At 38.0% G+C, this 22819-nt stretch overlaps 1 protein-coding gene across 1 annotated transcript in view; it reads left to right on the top strand.

Moving 5' to 3' along the window:
• LOC128906005 (sodium channel protein type 5 subunit alpha-like) overlaps window positions 1-11256 on the top strand; it is a 43566-nt gene extending 32310 nt beyond the window's left edge. The window contains exons 21-27 of the mRNA XM_054192785.1: window positions 832-969; window positions 4193-4447; window positions 5356-5409; window positions 6341-6482; window positions 7548-7648; window positions 8451-8715; window positions 10109-11256. Coding sequence (XP_054048760.1) covers window positions 832-969; window positions 4193-4447; window positions 5356-5409; window positions 6341-6482; window positions 7548-7648; window positions 8451-8715; window positions 10109-11256 — 2103 coding nt within the window. The remainder of the gene's footprint in view (window positions 1-831; window positions 970-4192; window positions 4448-5355; window positions 5410-6340; window positions 6483-7547; window positions 7649-8450; window positions 8716-10108) is intronic.
• Window positions 11257-22819: the final 11563 nt, after the last annotated feature.

Raw genomic sequence — 22819 nt, 5'->3', positions numbered from 1 at the left:
AACCCACCCTTTAGATACTTGTAAACATTAATCAGGTCCCCCCTCAACCTTCTCTTCTCCAGGCTAAAGAGTCCCAGCTCTTTCAGCCTTTCCTCATAAGGGAGGTGCTCCAGTCCCATAATCATCTTGGTTGCCCTATTCTGGACTCGCTCCAGCAGTTCCCTGTCCCTCTTGAACTGGGGAGCCCAAAACTGGACACAGTACTCCAGTTGTGGCCTCACCGGTGCAAAGTAGAGGGGAAGAATGACCTCCCTCGACCTACTGGCCACAGTCTTCCCTATGCAGCCCAGGATGCCATTGGCCTTCTTGGTGACAAGGGCACACTGCTGGCTCAGGGATAATTTGCTGTCTACCAGGACCCCCAGGTCCTTCTCCTCAGAGCTGCTTCCCAGCATGTCCGCCCCTAACCTATACTGGTGCTTAGCATTCTTCCTTCCCAGGTGCAGGACCCTACACTTGCTTTTGTTGAACCTCATTAGATTCTTCTCTGCCCAGCTCTCCAGCCTGTCCAGGTCACGCTGGATGGCAGCACGGCCCTCTGGAGTGTCGGCCACCCCTCCCAGCTTGGTATCATCAGCAAACTTGCTGAGGATACACTCTGTCCCCTCATCTAGGTCATTAATGAATATATTGAACAAAATTGGACCAATTGAAAAATATTAGGAAAGAGTGAAGTGAAATTGTATGACGATAGCTTTGAATGTGTATTTTCTGCATTTGGCTTACTGGTCAAAGATACTGTAACATTCAGCCTATGATTGTCTACTGACGCAAATAGAATATTATTTTCTCTACCACTTATTAATCTCCGTTTCGATTCAATGCATACAGCTGTCATTTGTTTCCTGGGGTCTAAATCCTGTTTCCGAAGACTCATCGCTTTGTTCCTCTGGGAGTGCCCTGAAATCTCTCAGGACTCTTAGAGCACTGAGGCCTCTACGAGCTTTGTCACGATTTGAAGGGATAAAGGTAAGGATGCTGGGGGCATGTGTGCATATTTTGTAATAGCTGCATTTGAAATTTTTGGGAAAATTACAACTTGAATCTCTGTTTTGCGACTTGATGGCATTAAGATGGGTCAGATCGCCTACTTACATCTTACGGTTGTTATTTTGAAATAGCACTTTCACAGAAATGTATAAATACTAATGAAATAAGGAAATTGAATTATAATGTGCTACCACAAGGAATTATTATGTATAGTAATGTGAACACTGGCACATGTTTCCATGTTCAGTGCAATTTGTAGAACAAACTAAACAAGAATTTTTTTTACTTGTGCTTTTCTGAAAACCATTCTTTGTTAGAGCTTAGACATGGAAAAATTTCATCCAGTGTATTTGGCAAATTCTTCTGAAAAAAATGAATATGCTTGAAAAAAAATAGGAACCATTTTTAGTTACTTGTCAATAGAAAAGAAGCGCTATATATAGTTATTACAGGAAACAGACTGTAAAGTGAGGAAGAAATCTGTACTGTGAAAGTTGTAGTTTATTAATCTCCGTGGCATAAGAAGTGTGGTGACCACCATCCTTTCTTAATTTTTTCTCCTTGCCTGAGGCGAGAAAATGAGACCTGAAAAATGTATTCATTAATTCATTGCTTCAGTGGAAACTATTCACTCTTTGTAACTCCTTTTCATAATTCCCCTTCTTTAGACTGCTGTGCTTATATCAGCTCATCTGACAGTTATCTATACAGGCTCACGTGCCACGTTGCAGATTCTCCACCATGGATCTGAAAGATAACAATCCTTTTGAACTTAAATAGGGTGGGATTTTCTTAATAGCAGAGGGGATTCTTCTAACTCAATTTTAAAAGCTACTTTGAATGAACTATCTGTAATCTTTAAAGGGGAGAAGTACACAATTGTGTAATGCAAATCATCTGACCTGTGTTAGATCACAGAATATGATGAGACACTAACTTCAGGCCCCGGGTTGGATATGGAGAAAATCCTCCTGGAAGCTATGAAGGACAAGAAAGAATCAGTTAGAAACAGCCAGCGTGAATTTACGAAGGGCAATTCTTGCTTCTCAAACTCGATTGTCTTCTATGATGAGATAACTGAGGGAGGGAAGAGCCATCTGTAGTCTCAGATATTGGTTATATCTGGTTTGGTTAGATGAACTATAAGCTAGGCAGAAAATTGGCTGAAGTGCCAGGTTCAATGTGCAGGATGAAGTTCAACTGACAGTTGGTTACCAGTGGCTCAGGGGTCAGTCCTGGGACCAACACTGCTTAATGATGTAATTAACACCCTGAAGGATGCGGTAGAAGTCCTCAGCAAGTTCACAGATGATACAAAACTGGGGATGAGCAGTTATTACACTGGTGGCAAGTCTGCTCCGCAATGAGAGCTTAACAGACTGGAGATAAGGGCTGGAGAAACTTCAGGAAGCTCAGCAAAAGCAAATGCAAAATCTTGCACTTGAGCCAGAATAACCACGGAGAAATGAGCAGCTTTCCAGAAAAGGACCTGGGGTCGACAGCACGTTAACCATGAGTCAGCTGAGCAACAAAGAAGATCTACCACATGTTGGGCTGTATTGGCATGAGTCTGCCCAACACATTGAGGCAATTCACTCTTCTGTTTTTGGTGCCTGTGAGACTGAAGCTGGAGTATTGCATCTAATTTGGTGCTCCTCAGTGTAAGAGAGATATTACCTTACTGGAGAGTGTCCAGCAAAGTGCCGCCAAGATGGTCAGGGGACTGGAGAGGAGCAGTGGAAAAAATGGAGCTTATTCTGTCTGGAGAAGAGAAAGTTAAAGGGAGAATCTGATTGGGATCTAATTAGATAAGGGCTCTAATTGTTGTCTTTATTGACTTAATGGGAGGTTATGCAAAAAATGGAACTAATGTTTTTTGGTAGGCCCACCGTGAGAAAATGAGAGAGAATGAGTTGGCTGTGAGGGATATTCCAATTAGCTACCTGGGAAAAAAGATGACAGTGTAGGAAGTTCCATGTAGACATGAGAAGGAACTTCTTTAGTTTGAGGGTGGCAGAGCACTGGAAGAGGCTGCCCAGAGAGATGTTGGAGTCTCCATCTCTGGAGGCATTCAAAACCCGCCTGGATTCATTCCTGTGCAACCTGCTCTAGGTGGTTGGACTAGATGATCTCCAGCGGTCCCTTCCAACCCCTACCATTCTGTGATTCTGTGGGTGGGTGGATAGCATTGCAATAGATTGTCCAGAGAGGTTGTTGAATCTCCAACCTTGGAAAAATTCAGAACTTGACTGGACAAGATGCCAAGCAACTATGGTCTATGTTGGAACAGCTGATCTTCAGAGGTCCCTTCCAATGTACTTTATAGTGTGTTTCTAGTGTACGGATGTTACCCAGGGCCAAGATAAAAGGCTCAGAATTTTCTCATAATGATAGCAATGAAACATTTGCAGAGAGGTTTTATTATGCCCCACCAGAAAGTGGCAAAAAATGGTGAAAAGAAATAGATAATAGTCCTCAAATTCCAACTGGCAACAAGCATGGTCCTGCCTGTCAGCCTCAATGTGCTAGATTCATGAATCCAGTTCTCATCACTAGTCGTTTCAGGTTCCTTGACGTCACCAGCGCAGACACAAAAAGCTGGAATCCCATTTTCATTGGTGGCCTTTCTGGAAGAGGTTTACAGCTCACCATGGGTTTACATTCACATTGTCCTCAAGCAAGCTTAAATGAAGGAAGGCTGCTGACCAAAACAACTCAGTCTTCTGGAAACCAAACTTCTCTACTTTATGTACTCTGTGCAGTCAGTTGCGGGTGGTTGCTGGGTGAGGTTCGTTTTGTTATGGAGAGCAAGCTGTTGTTCTCTTACAAACCCCCCTCCAAGATAAAAGAGGGGATTATTTATGATCTTGTACAAAGGCAGATCATACAACCTGTTCCCCATACCTGATTCTTAGATCCCATAGCTACTAAAGATTCATAATCTTATTTTATGTGTTTCTTTTTCCCAAGGATAGTTCCTTCCTTAAAAATGCAAGATCGATACCACAGAAATACATGTTAACACAGGCATGAAGTTGAACTGAAGGCCAGCTTTAAATTTGTCATCTACGAGTTGTTATCTTTAGTTTTTATCTTTTATCTTTAGTTTTTTCCTCACAGAAGGAAAAATGAGTGTCTTTTTGGGAAGGTGTTCTATTGAATGTGAGTGATTCATTATTTTCATTCATTTTATTTCTTTAAGGTGGTTGTGAATGCACTCTTGGGAGCTATCCCCTCAATCTTGAACGTTTTGCTCGTCTGTATTGTCTTCTGGCTCCTATTTAACATTGTAGGAGTAAAATTACTTGGAAAAAAATTTTGGCAATGCAAACTCAAGGAAGGAAATATCAGTCTAATTAATAACGAAACTGATTGTACTTTCTATAATGGAGTGTGGACAAATAGTGATGTAAACTTTGATAATGTGGCGATGGGATACTTGGCTCTTCTCCAAGTGGTAAGTTCTATAAAAACATGCTCAGTTTTGTTTTCTTCAAGGAAATGTGTTGAGCAGACCAGCCATGGGACACCACTATGCTTCTGTTTATCTCACTGAAATTGGGGATTTTTTTAGCTTCCATAAATATTTTTCTTATCAATAAGCTGCTCAGTTCCTCCTAAAGAAGACTTTAGCATATGAAACCTTGTGTTAAAATCAAGCACTGTGTTTCATGGCTTTTCAATTTTGTTTTAATTTTAACATGCTAAGCCTGAAATAGTCTGCATGTTACTGGGTTTAAAGTTATTCTCATTTTCTTCAAATAAAAGTTCAGAATGGATGAGAAAGAAAAAGCATCATGCAGTTTATTTATACTTCTATACTCGCTCTTATTCTATAAATCATGAAGTTTTGGGACGCTGATTTATTGATCTCTCTAATACCACAACAAATGAGAGAAAAGCATTTCTAAAAGTGGTGGTTATCCCTGTATCTTTTCTAGATGAAGTTCTTTGCCCTGTATCTTCCCAAGTGTTCTGTGATTCTGCAGAGCTGCTAAAAATCACAGGAAGGAATCATCTGCTGTTTTCTTAGAAATTGTTTTGATCCTTTTAGGATACAATTGCTGGTTAAGCTGAAACTTTTACTGCTTTTTCAAAAAGCAGAGAGTTTACAAAAATTTCAGTTTAACAAGAGTTAAACACATTTCACAGGATTCATGGCATTTTTTTTTTTCTTTTCAGGAAATATTTTTTTTCCTCTTTACTACACTCCAGTGACTCATACTTCCAAGATCTTTGGAAATGATGCACATTTTTATAGCACACTGCTCGCTTTTCCACAACTCTTAACACATTTATATTAATTGTACCTAATAAATATTTTTAAAAATAATTACAATAACCTTAATAATGCATTTTTTTCAGGCAACTTTTAAAGGTTGGATGGATATTATGTATGCAGCAGTGGATTCACGAGAGGTACGTCACTAAAATGAAATTTTAGTTCTTTTCCCGTCTTTCCTTTTCTATCCATACAATTAATTTTTCAGCTTTGTTTGCAATATCAAGCCAGAAATACAAGCGGATGAATGCTTCAAACTACGCAGTGAAACAATAATCCTTGGAGTACCAAATATCTGGAACTTAGACAAAAGAAAACTGGTCAAAATAGAGTGACAACACACAAAAAGCTGTGATGTCAAGAATGCAAAGGCAAGATGTTGCAAGTTTTGGACAAGTCTGTTTTGGAAGCAGAGTTCATAAGGTCTTGGAGGGACTGTGCCTCTAAAGCATTAAAACGGCATGCATCTTTAGCGGTTATTTCTGGAGGTTTTCTTCCCTATATTTGACATTCTTCCTATTTCTTCCCCATTTCCATGTGTTGTTTCTCACTCTCTCGTTAGTACTGTGTGTTTCAACTTTTCTATGGATAATTTAATTTGCATTTTTCTTGTTCATTCAAGCGCTGTACTCTTGAATGTAGTTAAATAACTGCTAATTAAAAAGATTATTCCTTGTAGGGCTGTTCATAGTGAGCTGGCATTTTAAAACTGCTTCTTGTCTGGGATAGCATTCAAGGGGGCGACGATTCACCATTGTGTTTCGTCTGAGCTGTTTTTCTAATCTAGGCATTCCCAGTATCAATTCTGATTGGAACTGATTATCTGTTGCTTAAGAACTCACTATAGCTGGATTTGGCTTTATATTTTTGTTTGTAATTATCTCTACAAACAGTAACAAGACAGAACAAGACAGTTGTTCTACTTGTACATCTAAATAAAGGTTTAAATGTGTAGAAATAGTGTATCTCTCCTGGCAATAAAAAGATTTATTATAAATTGGAAACAGTAAATCTGCGTTTATCTGATTTTTACCAATAATGTTTTTCTGTTTTGATTTTTTTTAACAGATAGGTGAACAGCCACAGTTTGAAGCATTCTTAGCCATGTATACGTATTTTGTGATTTTCATTATTTTTGGATCTTTCTTCATGCTGAACCTTTTCATTGGAGTGGTTATCAGCAATTTTAACCAACAAAGAAAAAAGATAAGTACATGAGCTAATTCAGGGTCTCTTCCCAGTTTGATTAAGGGAATGCTAGTTAGACATCTAGATGTCTAACATTTTCAGATAACTGTTTGACTGGAGAAATTTAAAATAAAGTTCAGATACCAAGTTTTGAAAACAGGAGTCCTCTTTTCCTCAAAGCTTTTAGTAATTTACCTGTAAATTCTATTTTCATGCCAAGTCCTTAATTTGTTCTAAGTAGGAGGATGAGGAGGAAAGAACAGGGAGTTTTAGAAAAGAGAAGCCCAAAAAAGTTATATAGACTTTGCTACAGGAGAGAAGAACTAGAAGTTCATGTTGATGTAACACTTTTTTCTTTTCTCAGTACATGCCATAAGCGCGCATTTTTTTCTTTTTAATTTCTTCGCTGCTTCTTGGGGATTTTCATTGAGATTCCATACAGTGAAGTTAAACTTAATTTTCAGAGGTCTTGCAAGAATGATTCCAAGCGCAGATACCCTCCTGAACATTTTTACATGTTTGTTTTACAAAATGCTTATAATTCAATGCTTTTACAATGAATGGCTTCTTGTGTATACTCTCTTCAAAGTGATTGCTAAGTATTACAGGTGGCGTAGATGATAATGAGTACCAGAAATTCATTATCAGGAATCCCCCTTAGAATTTGGTCCCAAAGTGCTTATTCATAATCCTTCACTTACTTGCTAGCCCAGCAATATATTTCTGTTCAAACCTTTTCCAAAAATATAAATGCAAAGTGTATTGCTTGTTGATGAGTCTTATGTCATTTTAAAAATATGAAATACATTTGTAAAACTTCAGAAAATCTCTCACAGTTGAGGAAACTGAGTCGGGAGCACTGCCTAGACTAGACTTTCATCATTGAACCCTGATCAGCTTTTTGCAGGACGTCTTTTCAAAGAACAAAGGGGAAAGGAGAAATGATGAAGACACATTTTGTCTCTGTGCTCTCTTAGATCCCACTCACGACAACTGTAACTTACTTTTTTTTAACAAACTTGCTGGTGTTTATTTAGTTGACTGATTAAACTTCAGCTGAACAACAGTATTCTTTCCCTTTACTTAGGTGGAAAAGATCTATTTTTGACTGAGGAGCAGAAAAAGTACTATAATGCTCTAAAAAAACTTGGATCTAAGAAACCTCAAAAACCCATCCCAAGACCATTGGTGAGACCATCTTAAGTAGAATATGATAGAAGGTATAAAGATGTTAAGCATATTTAAAGTCAGTAGCCAAGCATCTGGAAATAAACTTCACGTCAGAGCCCATCATCTTCCTCATTCAATACAGTATTTATATTTTGGTCTCTTTTTCCTAATTCCATCTAATGCAGTCTTTCTTTGTGGGTATTAGTTAAGGAAATTTACAGCCTATTTGTCACCAATTCAAATGTGCAACCTATTTATTAAAGGTTCATATTAAGTATTTGCTATTCATAACGTGAACTTGGTTACTTAAGTTGCATGATATTGCTTCTGCAACTAGATTGGATTATTGCAGGTAAGAATGAATAGTGAGTAGTACATGTCCCATGGCTGTTATTTACTTTTAAATAATCTTATGCTTTATTTCTTATAGTTTCTTAAACTTAATTCCAGGCCTGGCTTCACATAGTAACTATTCAGAGTTTTTCTTGCTTATGGTATTTTCATTAGAATTGTTTATCCTAAAAAATCTGCTTCAATAAGTATTTCTATTAAAAGAGCAATCACAATGTACTCTGTACGTTTTCCTGCTGTATAATTTTTTCTAAGGAAATGTGGTTGCATGATGCCTGAAAACACTTAGCCATGAATTGAGTGTTTTCTTTGACGGTCTAAAGAAATCACATAAATATGCTTCTAGAAACTTATTGTTAAATTTATATTCTCTTAAATTCTCTTCCTGAGCACAAATTACTGATTAATATTTGAATGTAGCCTGGGTCTTAGAAGTAGCATTAAGCAGTTCTTCTCATTTTCTCCACAGAATGCGTTCCAAGGATTACTGTTTGATATAGTATCACACAAAGCATTTGACATTACTGTTGTGACTTTCATCTGTCTAAATATGGTCATTATGATGGCAGAAAATAACCAGGAGAACATCAAGAATGTTCTTAATAAAATCAACTATTTTTTTGTGGCGGTATTTACTGCGGAATGTGTCATAAAAATACTAGCACTAAGACATTACTTCTTCATCAGCGGCTGGAACATATTTGATTTAGCTGTTGTGGTCATTTCCCTAGTTAGTAAGTATCAATCGTTATGAGATCAGGTAATGTGTCTTATCAATACTTCAAATTTCAGTATGAAGTAACCAAAAGCCAAATTACAATACGAAGTAACCACTTACATATATCTGATAAAAAAATTCCACATCCATTGTACTTTTTCAAACTTTATGCTAAGTGATTCCTTCTAAAAGGACATATTTTTGTTTTCCCTTATATTTTTGCAGAGCACTAAAAGGTAAATGGACAGTTTTCAATTTATTTTTTTTTAAAGTGTGAGTTTTATTGATTAATTAACAATACAGTAACATCTCTTCTAAGTTATTGTACTTAAACTGTTGTCTTAATGTTTTTATGCTTTTGATTTACAGGTAATCACATTAACTGTTGTTTTCACAGTAAAAGTAAATTCAGGTTAAGAATACATTTGTATGAAAAATGGGAAAGATTTATTTCATTTCCTAGGACTTTCTTTTAAGAAGGCAGATCCTGAGGGCTGATTTAGAAAGCTCAGGAAAATTTAATTGCTCAGCAGCATTTTCAATCTGGGCCACTATTTGTGACTGTGAAAAGCCTTGTTAAAACTGGCTTGGGTTTTGTTTTGCTTTTCAAGTAAGTTTAGATGCTTTTTGTTTCCTCTACAAAGGTCATATATAGCTTTAGTTTATTGTACAGTTCATGTGGTCTGTGCTTCTTACCGGGGCTCAGGCTATGTCGTAGAATAAAGGACAGGAAAGAAAAACCGATCTGAGTTCCCTGCGTCATCCCTAAGCACAGTACCCCTTTGCTATCCCATGCAACCCAGAAAAATGCTGACTTCTTAAGGCTTCTGTTTGCAATCATTTACATTAATAATGTGTTGCTGAAGGTACTCATTACTCTGATAGCAGGTCATAGAATGAGGCGTGATGAAGGACAAATAATGAAAGACAGTTTCCCTGTATTTTCTTCTTGCTCTTCTCTAATGTCGTTCAAGTGCCAAGTGTTAATGAAAGTCTCACATTTAGCACGTGGCTTATGCCTGGAGAAGAAGCAGCAATCAGACACCAGCTAGGAGTCAAGCCCCATAGCTTCCGGCACAGGGGCTGAATGGATTTAAAAAGATTTTTTAAGTACTTGAGCAATGTGTAATTTCATCCCCTGAATTAAAGAAATCTGAGAGAATGCAGTTTCCAAAATATACATAATATTGATACCTCTTTAATATTTAGAAATACTACAATTTGTCTTTCTTTTCCTCAGCTCTTTTGTAAGCAATTGCATTATTGATGGTAATGTTTTTGTTCAAAATGATGTAATATGATCAATGTTACTTTCAACACCTGAAGCATAGAATATAACAAGATGGACATAAATAGGTAATTTTACTTATATGTCTTGACAACATTTTTTTTTCTTTTTAATTTCAAAGGTGTTGGACTTTCCGAAGGCTTTCAAAGGTTTATTTCTCCTACACTTTTGAGAATTTTTCGTTTGGCACGAATTGGCCGAATCCTGAGATTAATTCGAAAAGCTAGAGGAATTCGAACTCTTCTTTTTGCATTACTGATGTCTCTCCCAGCACTGTTCAACATCGGTCTTTTGCTTTTTCTGGTTATGTTCATCTATGCCATTGTGGGCATGACAAACTTTGCCTGTCTTGGCTGGGAAGGAGGGATTGATAACCTTTTCAACTTTCAAACCTTTGATGGTAGCATGCTCTGTCTTTTCCAAATTACAACGTCAGCTGGTTGGGATAGTCTTTTGGTCCCTCTGTTAAAAGGACCTGGTTCATGTGCTCCCAACTTAAATTTAACACGTGAACAGAAAAAAAATTGCACAAATAAGGGGGTTGGTATTTTATTTTTTGTAAGCTATGTCATTATATCATTTCTCATTGTCGTAAATATGTACATAGCTGTCATTTTAGAGAACTTCAGTGTTGCCACTGAAGAAAGCACAGATCCTCTTTGTGAGGATGACTTTGACATGTTTTATGAGACCTGGGGAAAATTCGATCCTCAGGCAACACAGTTTATTGAATATTCTGCTCTTTCAGACTTTGCAGATGCTCTGGCAGGACCCTTACGCATTCCGAAGCCGAATAAGATTCAGCTCATATCCATGGACCTCCCTATAGTTAGTGGAGATAAGATCCACTGCTTGGATATCTTGCTTGCTTTCACTAAAAGGGTCTTGGGAGAATATGGAAACTTGGATGGTCTTGAATTACATATAGAAGAAAAATTTATAGCTACCAATCCATCTAAAGTTTCTTACAAGCCAATTACTACTACCCTTAAAAGAAAACAAGAGGAGGTATCAGCTCTTACTATTCAAAGGGCCTTCAGGAGGTATTTGATGCAGCGTTCTTTTAAAAATAAATCTTTCTTATACCGTCATAAACATTATAACAGTGCTGTCTTTGAAGAAACACATGAGAAGGAAAGTCTTATGGAATCAATGCTTAATGAAAATAGTGGTAGGAAGCTAGATAAATCACGGACTACATCTTCCATATCTCTCCCTTTATTTTATGATGGTATTGCTGAAACAGATAGCGATAATGTGGACACATAAGGTTGCCCAGGCTGCAGCATTTTTGATTAAACTGATACCAGTTATTTTCAGATGGAGAAAATATTTTGATCCCAGAGCATAATATTCTAAATTTAGAATAGTGATGGCAGTCTTTCAGTATTGTTATTGCTCATTTTTTTGCAAATGCTCCTTAAGCATTTCAGCTTTGAACAACTGTATCATAAATATTAGAGGAAAATCAAACTGTGTATTTTTTTTCCTCAGATGCTGGAGTAGGTTAGTTAATTTTTACAACTGTCATTTTTTTTATTACTTCATATTTCTGTGTTTACAGAAGAAATCTGTAAAAGATCAGTTGCAGCTGTAATATGATCTATAAGTACACAAGGCTGTAGAACAATGTAGATCTCTTTAGAGATAAAGCCTGTTTTGAAAAATTGGTTATTGTAGCAAAATTAAATAATTACTGCATTTTCTGTAAAAGAGCTCACTTAAGACACTTGAATATAATTAGCCACTAATTTCTATGTTGTTTGGATCCATCTTCCTCCAAGTGCCTTTGGACAGATTTGTTGATGCTTAAGAATTTTTGAGGTGTCTTTACAAGTGGATTTACACCTAAATGGATTTAACATATTATCCTCAGGTGTCTGTACTTGAAAGATGTATATAATTTGTTCTTTTTATCATTCAGTGTATGGAAAATTGTGGTAATGATGTTTACCAAAATCAAAGGATGTTATGCAAGAGGTATTGTTTCCAGAAAATCTTAAGAATTATTGTACATAAAATTTCATCATTATAATTCCTCCAAATGTCATAGAAAGCGTTACTTAGTAATCTGAAAAGGAGTTTGTGGTATATCTTATGAGACAACATTTACTAAAATTAGAGGAAGTACTTATTTCATTGACTCTGAAAAAAACCCATGTATGAGCAATGTGTATTAATGTTACTTTTACTGGTTTCTTGCAATTTATGTTGGCCAGGTGATGTGTCATGGTGGCCGCAGAACTACTAATGAAATGGGGCTATTTTAGATTCTTCAATAAAGAGTTCGGATGCTTAATGCATTTTTGTCTGTTTTTTGAGAGGTATCTTCAATTTCAGATTATTACAGGACATAATCTGTTATTAGGGGGGTAGAACCACAGTAATATAGTTTTCCAAAAATAGCTACCTATTAACACAAGCAAACTGAAAATGTTTTACTTTTTACAGGGAATTAGAAAGGATGTAGCATTTTCAGGTCAAGAATAGCAGGAACGATAAGGTAATTACTCAATTTTTACTGTCATTTCCCTTGTTAAATACTATTAAAATATGACAGATACAGCCAAATCTAAGCTATTTGTAGGACAAATATGTCAGCATGGTTTGAACTAGCTTTATTACTTCCAGAACCAACTTCTGTTCAGAAAAGGGTTGACAAAGAAGGTCTGCAGACCTCTTGGGATAACTCAGAAAACTGACACTCAGCGTTAGCAGCATGGGGCAGCGGGATGCAGAGAGACTTGGTGGCTCTGCTTGAGACCTACTCCTGCCCAGCACGGATTGCTTTTGTGCCTGCGGTGCATAGCGATGCTTTCGAGGTGAAACTATTTATTCTGGAATGAGCCGATGGCTTTTGTTCATCGATCAGATACCATTAGATGGCAGCATTTACTACTTTTTACTGAAGTGAAACAGTTGTTGAACTCCTACACTTCAACATGGAGGTGTTAAATTCATTGTAAATAACTATAGAAAATAATGTTGTAACTCTCTTGTTCCTACCCTGGGCTCTCAAGCTTGCCACAGTTCTCAGCAAGGGTTCGCTGGCTGTTCTGATTTTCACACATGACAGATTGACAGACCTTAGTGATTGTGAAGTACTGCCTCCTGAAAAAAATCACCATTCTCCTGTGTGCTTGGATCCTCCAGGGGGTGGTTTCAAGCATATCTCTACTATAGCTCTGTAGAGCAAGAAATGTTTGTTAGTGTCGTAGTTTAATCCTGGCCAACAGCTAAGCACCACACAGCCAGCCACTCGCTCACCCAGGTTGGGATGGGGGAGAGAATCAGAAGAGTAAAAATGAGAAAACTTGTGGGTTGAGATAAAGGCAGAGTAATTAGTAAAGCAAAAGCTGTGCACAAGCAAAGCTAAACAAGGAATTCATTCGCCAATTTCCACCAGCAGACAGGTGTTTAGCCATCTCCAGGAAAGCAGGGCTCCATCACACGTAACGGTGACTTGGGAAGACAAACACCATCACACCAACCATCCCTCCTTCCATCTTCTTCCTCAGCTTTTATTGGTGAGCATGACATCATATAGCATGGAATATCCCTTTGGTCAGTTGGGGTCAGCTGTCCCAGCTGTGTCCCCTCCCAATCTCTTGCCCACCCCCAGCGCACTTGCTGGTGGGGTGGGGTGAGGAGCAGAAAAGGCCTTGACTCTGTAAGCCCTGCTCAGCAGTGACTAAAACATCCCCGTGTTAGCAACACTGTTTTCAGCACAAATCCAAAACATAGCCTCATACTAGCTACTATGAAGAAAATTAACTCTATCCCACCCACTAGTTTTGGATAGCTCTTTTCAGTTTTAGTAGCTTAACAGTTGCTGAATTCACAAATTTGTAGTTATTAATATTTTTTAGTAGCATTATAAAAAAGTCACTGCCCTGCTTGCATTTCATCAACACCAGGAATGATGCAGAAATACAGCAGGAAATTAAGAATGGGGTATCAGTAATCCCATTAGCCAATTCACTTATCACAATATCTCATCACAGATGCAAGACAAAGGTAAGAAAACGCCCCAGGCTGTGGTGACTAAACCAAATAACAGCATAACGATCCTAATAACAGCATAACGATCCTTCCCCTTTGGTGTCCCTAAGTGTCATCGGTTTGTAGCAAGAGGAGGATAGCCCGAAATGAGAGATTAGGAGAACAAGAAATGGTACAACTAAAAGGTCAGATTGATTGTTTGGAAGCAGCTGGTACAAAAGCTTTGAAGGTGGATCTGCCTTGAGTTGGGTTATTTGCACTTTGGAGGTCCCTTCCAATCTAAATTACCCTATTGTTCCATTACAGTAGCCAGACGATTTTAAAATGTAAATTTTATGGCCAACCAGGACTTACCCACATTAATCAACAGCCATTTGTATTATCTGGGAGTTGGAGTCCATACCAATCAGTGTTGTTTCGGGTATGCAGTTCTAGTCTCTCTGTACAATAGGGTGACAAATTAGTGCAAATTAACAAGTGATTTCTTATCTATCCACCCCCGGGCAAAAAATGATGAGTCCTCTGCATCTTCTACAACATCATGTCAGATTTCTTTCTGAGAGTGTCTTCAGTGCTGCCATCCATTATCAATATTTGGATGAAGATATTGAGTGTTTTCAGAGCTGAATGTGGTGGCACAAGTTTGGGCTCTTTGCTCTGCCAATTCCAGAGAAAATATGTGAAGGCATCAACTTAGTAAGTGGTTTTATTGATCTACAGAGACCTTTGAAAGAGCAATAGAGATGTTTTGGCAACGCCACAGGAAAATATAGCTGTTTGGGCAAATCCATTGCAGTGATCTACTTCGTGGTTCCATGGAGCTAAGGCAAGACAGGTCAAGCCGATTATGCTAATGGTCATTACCATAATGCAGAGCTGCTGGAATTCTGGGCAGATTGAGGGCAATGCAGTTTCCTCTTCCCTCCACGTTCCAGGGAAGATGGGCTTGCGCAGGAGCATTCAAAGTTAGAGATTCATAAGTTAGACTTAACACAACAGCCACCCTACCTTGCTGCCCAAACATTGGGTACAATTTGTCCCCAAAGAGAAATTAAAATAGTCACTAGAAGGATCAACTCTTCTGTACGTTTTCTTTTACATATTCATACCCTTCTTGACACGAAAAGAGTAGAACTGGAGATAGTATTTTAGTAGTGGTCCTGCAATGTATTCTCTGCAGAATTTATCAGCAAAGATGTCATACCACTACTCCAATTATCTATTTTTTTGTGTGGCTGTGGCTGGAGTAATAACACAGACATAATGAGGAAAATAGGAAGTCATCCTTTTGTTCTTCGCTTGATACGTTGTTTGATGCTGCAACTAGTGAAGCGTGTAACTGCTGCAGCCAGAAATCCATGTTTGTGTAACAGATCCTTCAATATCTGTGCACAGAAATTCACCAAAATACTTCCAGCTGCTGCTTGCCTCCCCTTCTGAGCAGCATCTGTAGAAATTTTCTCCCCATTTTCAATGAAACAACAGTAAATTCTAATCCAAATAGCAGCAACAGGACCTCAGCACAGCACCTTCAGTCACTGGCACTCAGTTCCTCCCTACGCGTCTGTAGCGCCCATCACTCATTTCTCAGCCTCTCTGACATCCCATTCAATATAAAACCTGTGCTTATGTCCATGACATCCACCCTACTTAACTTTAGCTTCCTCCTATAAATTGTCTTGTCTGCCAGCTGTGCAAAAGGCAGACTATCTGATGGCTATGAGAATATCAAATATAATGGGTAACAGTTCAGGTCTCCTACTTTCCCCTGAGCAAGGGCCTCATCCCTTAGCAAACAACCAATAATCCAGATAGCAAACACACAAAAAATCCAGATAGGATAGAGAGTATTAATGTCCACAAGCATGGATAAAGTCAGTGCAAGCCGCACTTTCTTATAGACCTGGGAATCCACCAACAAAATACAAAGTGATAGAAAAACTAGGGTTTTTTTTTTTTATTCTGCTGCTCATGTGACTAGTTGGTTTTTTTTTTGTGAATGCTATACCTAAAAGTATGTTTGCACTATATATTCTCATCAGTTTACAGCCGAGAGTTTCAGCCTGAAACGTGCTTAAATTAATAAATGCTTAAAATGATATTCTCCTTCAGCTGAATACCATCTCAAATAAACTAGAAGTTGTTTTTTAAAATCAAAACTTATCTTGGTGTTATTTTGTTTTGTGATGTCGTACTGTTTCATTATGTGCATGGTGACATGCATGGGTATACCTGGCTGCCAAAAAAGAATCTTTTTGCTTCTTAAACCGATATCATGCAACTCAGTTTTCTATATTTACTGGATTTTTAGTCCAGGGAAAGAGACATTTTTCTTCCTGTGTGTCTGCCCAATAAAGCCCTACAATGGAGGAAGGCTCAGAGGAGATGGGCAAGGGCGATGTTCCCAAGAAGCTCGGGGAATAATGTGTGACTGACCACCAGCTGTTGCAAAGAAAGCCAACTTACCTCAACACAAAGGGGACCAGAGGGTGGCCTTTCTTAGATAAACAGCTGTCAACAGTTGAGTGGATCAATGGACTATATCAGCAGTTGAGTGGATCAGTTGGTGGTGTGCATGTTTCTCCCTGGGTTCACTTAAAAGGGAATGTCTCCCTGAGTTAGCGAGAACAGCGTAGGGGGAGTGTATATGTGGTTCAGCCCAACACAGAGTGTAAAAAGTGAACAACTAACAAGAGAATTTCAGAGAGAGCAATGGGCTTGAGCGGCTTTGATCCACGTCCCTCTTCCCAGTGACTGGTGACGCCCAGCATCACGACGAGCATATTATAGAGAGGGCAATGGTATTGTGATTGAACTCTATATTGTGATTTCTGTATTTTGCTAAGTGTAACCTTACATTTGTGTTGTGATTACAGCATATTGTGTATGACTCAGCTAAATCAAAAATCCCATGTAACATCAAACCTCTTCAAATAAGTAAAGTTGACCACAGCCTCCACACACGGAATTGAAAAGAATCTGATCAGAGAATATTGGACTCTGCCAACCAGGCATGGCTGTTTCTGCAATTATCCAGGGTCGAGAATATAAATGAGCAAACATTTAGAGAAAGGCTTTTCTACTTGTTAAAGGTGAGGCAACAGTAAAAGAAAAAATTACGATTTTAGAACGTATTCGCTCATCTTAATGATTACAGAGACAGTGACAACAGCCGTCTTCATTTAAGATTATAAATTTTGTATGTTTATCTATGTATACAGAAACAGGTATTTTAATTGCAGTGCAATTAAATAACTTCATAATGTTTCATAGCATGCCATGAATAATATATAAGAAGTAAAGAGAAATCTATCTCCATATTTCCGGGTTTGATGGTGCTGATTAGTGGATTTGAATGCTACATCCAGCTGTAGTAAAGGAGAATAGAATGGGCTTGATTGGCAGAGGTTTTCATTTCCAAGTGCCACATCATTGCCCTGCTCGTGTCATCGCACTGCGCACTGTCCAACCAGACATTTCTCACTGGAAAATGCAAAGGTTCAAGTCTGGCTTTGTGGCCGCTGCTTAAAGAGAATTCTATGATTCTATTTAGAATCATAAGATCATAGAATTGTCGAGGTTGGAAGGGACCTTTCAGATCATCGAGTCCAACCATCAACCAAACACTGACAAAACCACCACTAAACCATGTCCCTCAGCACCACATCTACTCATCTTTTAAATACTTTCAGGGATGGTGATGCCACCACTTCCCTGGGCAGCCTGTTAAATTTCATAGATTTAAGCAAAGACAATCATTGTAAATGTCTGTGGAGTAAGAAGACATTTCCTCACAAGACACTTCTGCCTTTCTGAAGATGATTCAGTAACCCTGCTTCCCTACATAACCAGATAGCATTCCATCCTTCCTATAAGGCATTTGTCCTATTCCATCTTTCTATGGCATTAAGAGCATAAAGATATTTACTGGGTTTATAATGCTGCTGGCCTTTTGCTGGTATCGGTCCGAATGCAAAGCTGAGTTCCCAAATCCTTTTCCATAGTAGAGAGAAAAGTCCCTGGCTGGCCTCAGGCTCCAGGAAGAGAAGTAAATCCCCAGAAATCTTGTAAGAAGGTCTGCCCTTCCCGAACACTTAACAATTGGATGGTGTGTGGTTTATGTACCCCGATTAATAAACGAAGACAGCCCTTTGGTTGCCCAGTAAGTGAAGAGTGGAAGCAGGCCTACACGTTCCCATAAAGCCCAATAGTTTTGAGATTTTTGGATGTAATCAAACCCAGCTATTAACAATATCCCTTTAGCTTTTTCTTGAATTTGAAGCCGAAGAGTGTTTATGGGCCAAACACCTCACAAATAAAAGCTTTGAACATACCGAAGTAGTGGTTGCTATAAAACCTTTTTTTGGTGTGAAAAATGTTGGATTTTGCTACCTTAAAAGGTAATCTCTACCTGGTGCACCAGCTCTGGTATCATGAACTCCTGGTTCTGTTTGCAAAGGAAAAGATCCTTTATGTCCAAAGTCAAGCCCCTTCACTGTAACAAGAAACTGAATCCCGTTCCAGCAACTGAATAAGATGCTGTTTGAAACTGGTAGATGAACAGAAGCCCTTCCTTTCTTTTTCCTCTCACCTTTTCTCTTCCCACCTTTTTTTCCTTTTTGCCTTTAATTTCCTTATATTTTATGTGTTGCAAGAAACTGCATGATCAAAAAGTTATGCTTAAGACAGGAGAATTCAACCAGCCTCTAAAAATCTTGTGCTGCATGTATGTCATGTCTGGTGCCTAGGAAACGTTTCTATTCTTGTAAACAAATAAGAATGAAAGTGCTTATAAAATAACGTAGAAAGTGGGGCCCCAGCTACAGAACATTTGATTTACTTGGGGAAAAATCAAAATTTATGTATTTATATGTGCAAATACTCTTGTGTGTTTATGATATGTTGCAACAAGTGCCAACTGCAGTAGACAGATTGCTTGAATTTTCTCTTTTGGAGGATAATGAAACCCACATGTTGCAAGAAATGTTAGGATGACTAACACAGGTGAGACACTGATGTTATTTCAGGTTATTACTTCCTCTGTCATTTATATTATCTTGACACAAAAATGCTTGTGGCTGGCAAAGTGCAGACGCTTAGAACATCACACGTTTCAGTAGCAGGAGAAGATCCCCTTGACCTTCCAACTGCATGTTCCTATTTCCACATATTGAAAGCTCTAGTTTCAGATTTAAAAGACAAGGGTGAGATGAGCGATGAAACAAATCCTAGATTTTTTTTCTCCATTCTGTTTGTTGAATTTGATAGACTTTTAAAGCACGTCTTCTGAGAGGCAATTTCAGACGCTTCTCTTAGCATTGTCCAATTATGCATTGGCTGCAGCTCACTGTATCTATCAAAGTGTCACAGATGCTTTCATGTAGGCAATATATTGCTTCTTCAGACCCAAGAGAGGGGAAAAATCAGGCACCCCAGCGTCTTCTCCTTAAGTAGGTGTCGAGCAAATTAGCCCCATTACAATTCAGCCTGCATTAGTCCATTAAAGAGCTGGAGGAAGATTCCTTTGTGCAAATGACCAAATGGTTTTGCTGTATATTTGTATTAGTCATTTCCTGTTGTTCTTTAAAGAAAGTACTTGATACCTGATATTTAAAAGATCTTAATTTCCACATGAGCATAACTGAAAAAAAATAATTTAATGAAATAAAGCATTCACGTATATTTTAAAAGGTAATTAATTATTTTTTAACATCATAAAATTAAATTCCTTTTTTGGCTCAAAGAACACAACAATTTCTCAATTTGCAAGTACGCATCTAGTTATCCTATGATTAATGTGGCTCCTTGTATACAAAACTTCTCTTCTGTCCCCAAATCATTGCTGCTGCTGTTCCCAGATATAATCATAGAATCGTTTTGGTTGGAAAAGACCTCTAAGGTCATCAAGTCCAACCACTAACGTAACACTGGCAAGTTACCACTAAACTGTCCCTCAGCACCACGTCTACCCATCTCTTAAATACCCCCAGGGATGGTGACTCCACCACTTCCCTGGGCAGCCTGTTCCAATGCTTGGTAACCCTTTTGGTGAATAAATTTTTCCTATTATCCAATTTAAACCTCTCCTGGTGCAACTTGAGGCCATTTCCTCTTGTCCTATTGCCTGTTACTTGGGAGAAGAGACCGACCCCCACCTGGCTAGACGCAAAAGAGCGGGTATTTGGGTGCTCAATCAGAGGACTTAGACATCCCACCTGGAATGGAGATGCTCAGATCAGCACGATTAGGGCTCTTCAGACACGAGGTGGGAAAGCACTGTAGTGGTGAACTGGTGCTTTGGCTGGGAAGTTTGCCTCTTCTCACACTCCTTCTGTTACAGAAGTTTAGAGATCAACTGAAAACGTACAAAACTTGGGAAAAATACTCTATGCTCTCTGACATCCCATTCAATATAAAACTTACTCTAATATAAAAAACACTCTATGCTAAATTCTCTTCTACCACAGGCTACAAGAACCAGTGAGGCCATCACCAGACAGGGAACCACAAAGTAAGAGGCAGAGATGCTGAAGAAAGACCCCAAAGCATGTTGTGGATGCAAAATTACATTACCAAAGGAAGAAGTGAAAATTCCTGGAGAAAACTGTTAAAGGCAGTAGGGAGTAACAAGCTCCTCTATTCCAGATGAGGTGGAAAGAGTAAAAGGCGCAGTTCAAGGTGCAGAGCTGCGTAACGGGCTGGTGGGCATTGTTCAGCTTAGATCTTCTTTCACAACTATTCTGCGCGCAGCAGAGGACCTCATTTTCTAAGCAGTATTTGACACTCATTTGTTTTAGCTCTTCCAATCTGATGAATAATACAGTCTCTGAATCACCATCCTCTGCCAAGCAGACGCTTTAGTCAATCATCTTATTATCTATTAAATGGCTTATCCACTTGTACGCTGCGTGTAGGTCCTTAAAACTGGCTGTTCCTGAAGGCTGTAGTTTATTCCTGCCAGCCTGGACCTTCATTCCAGGGCATAATGTCTTCAACTCACTGAAGTTGCCCCTGATTTACAACAGATAATCAGGTTTTTGTGTTTTGCTTCTTCAGCAAAAATAGAAATACAATGGATAAAAAACGTTTCTGTCTCACACAGCTAGGGAAATCTACAGATATACTTAATGCTGCTTGATGAAACGGTATTGGGAATATTAATTTTCTGACTTGATTTACTTCACTACCCTGATTTTCTTAGTATTATTTTGATAGACCACTGAGGAGAGAAAAAAGAGCAATCCATATTTTTCCATTTGAGTAGATGATAAGCAAATTTTCCTGATTGAAATGTGCATCAGACCATTTAGAAAGCTGAAGATTACTGTATGTAACAGAATGATTTTAATACATACTTACAAAGAAAGCAATTTCCTGTTACTCTGTAATACCAATTATCCATTCAAAAGAGTCTGAATTTTACATCACCATGATTTTTTTTTTTTTTTATAATTTAATTCTCTGATAAAAGGAAATGAGATTCCTTTATACTAGGTCTTTATTTTGACAAAGATGCCAATTAACTACTTTATACCATTTAGACTTCACTATTATGTGGATCAGAAAATGGCTTCAGCTATTCTTTTAAAATAAAGGAGCAATGTAATATATTATAAAAGCTATTCTAATCTCTGTGCAGTAAAAGGCCTCCGTAAATCACTAAAAGCTCTCTGCAGCATCATTTCCTTGGTTTCAGGCTGGGCTACAAATCCCACATATGTTAACACTCGTCCCATAAACAGCAATTTATGAGGGTTTCCCCTCTTGACCAGAAGCTGTCAGTCTCCATTGTGTTATAAAAGTGTTCTAAAAAAAAAAACAAAACCCACACTAAAAAGGTTCTAGTTTTGTAAAGTCACAGGAACGTTGTACAGAGGAACATAGCTCCTGAACTGACAAACAGGTATGCATTGTGGAGCCTACATACCATAATTTCATTATATATATATGTATAGAATATATATGTATAAATATATATATATGTATATAAATATATATATATCATTATATACAATGATATGCCATAATTTCATTGACAGAATAAAACCAATAACACATCCCCCAAAAACGGAAATCATCACGGTGATTTCTTTACCGGAAAAAGAAAGCATAAGATGAGTGATTTGGTCCTTAATTTAACTATTCAAAACCATATCAGTCAAGCAATTCTAAAATAACTTAAATGACTTAAATGATCATACTCAAACAGTACATCCATAGAAGTTGCAAAATCGTTTTTTTCCAGTCTGTGTCGGTTGGCATTAGAAATCCCAATATTGGCAATTGAAAAGCTATCATTTATTATTTTACTTATAGGTATGCTGCTCAGAGTATGTAAGGTTTCTTTTGATCAATGGCCATATCATTCTGCACTGAATATCTGAAATCCGTTAAAGAATTTTAACATAAAGTGTTGTTAGCAACAGGGAAGAAAAGGTATCACAACACTGACATTTTTCCTTTCCCAGCTGAAGAATTCAGGGGTATTTTACACATTAGATATTAACACTTGTTATTTAGTTTTCAGCTCCTTTCTCCCACATTGTGCAGTTGAAATGGTTCTGATTGATTGATGCTTCTTCAGGAAATGAAAAATGAGGGTCGATTACAAAAAGAAAACCCACACTGTATCCTTAAAAGATGATGATAGTGAAATGCGAAAGGAATTTACAGTTAGGATTTCCAAATCATACACAACTTCTCAGAAAGGACCAAAAATTAATCTTTACTAAATCTGATGATAAATCTGATGAGATTCCAGAAATACATGCAAAAACATTTGCACTTGTGCAAGTCATCTGCTTTCTCCCAATTAAAGCTGCCACTGCAT

The sequence above is a fragment of the Rissa tridactyla genome, chromosome 2, assembly GCF_028500815.1.
Source record: "Rissa tridactyla isolate bRisTri1 chromosome 2, bRisTri1.patW.cur.20221130, whole genome shotgun sequence".
NCBI classification, from domain to species: domain Eukaryota; kingdom Metazoa; phylum Chordata; class Aves; order Charadriiformes; family Laridae; genus Rissa; species Rissa tridactyla.
The sequence above is the reverse complement of the archived record's forward strand: the minus strand, read 5'-3'. Positions and strand labels throughout refer to the sequence as shown.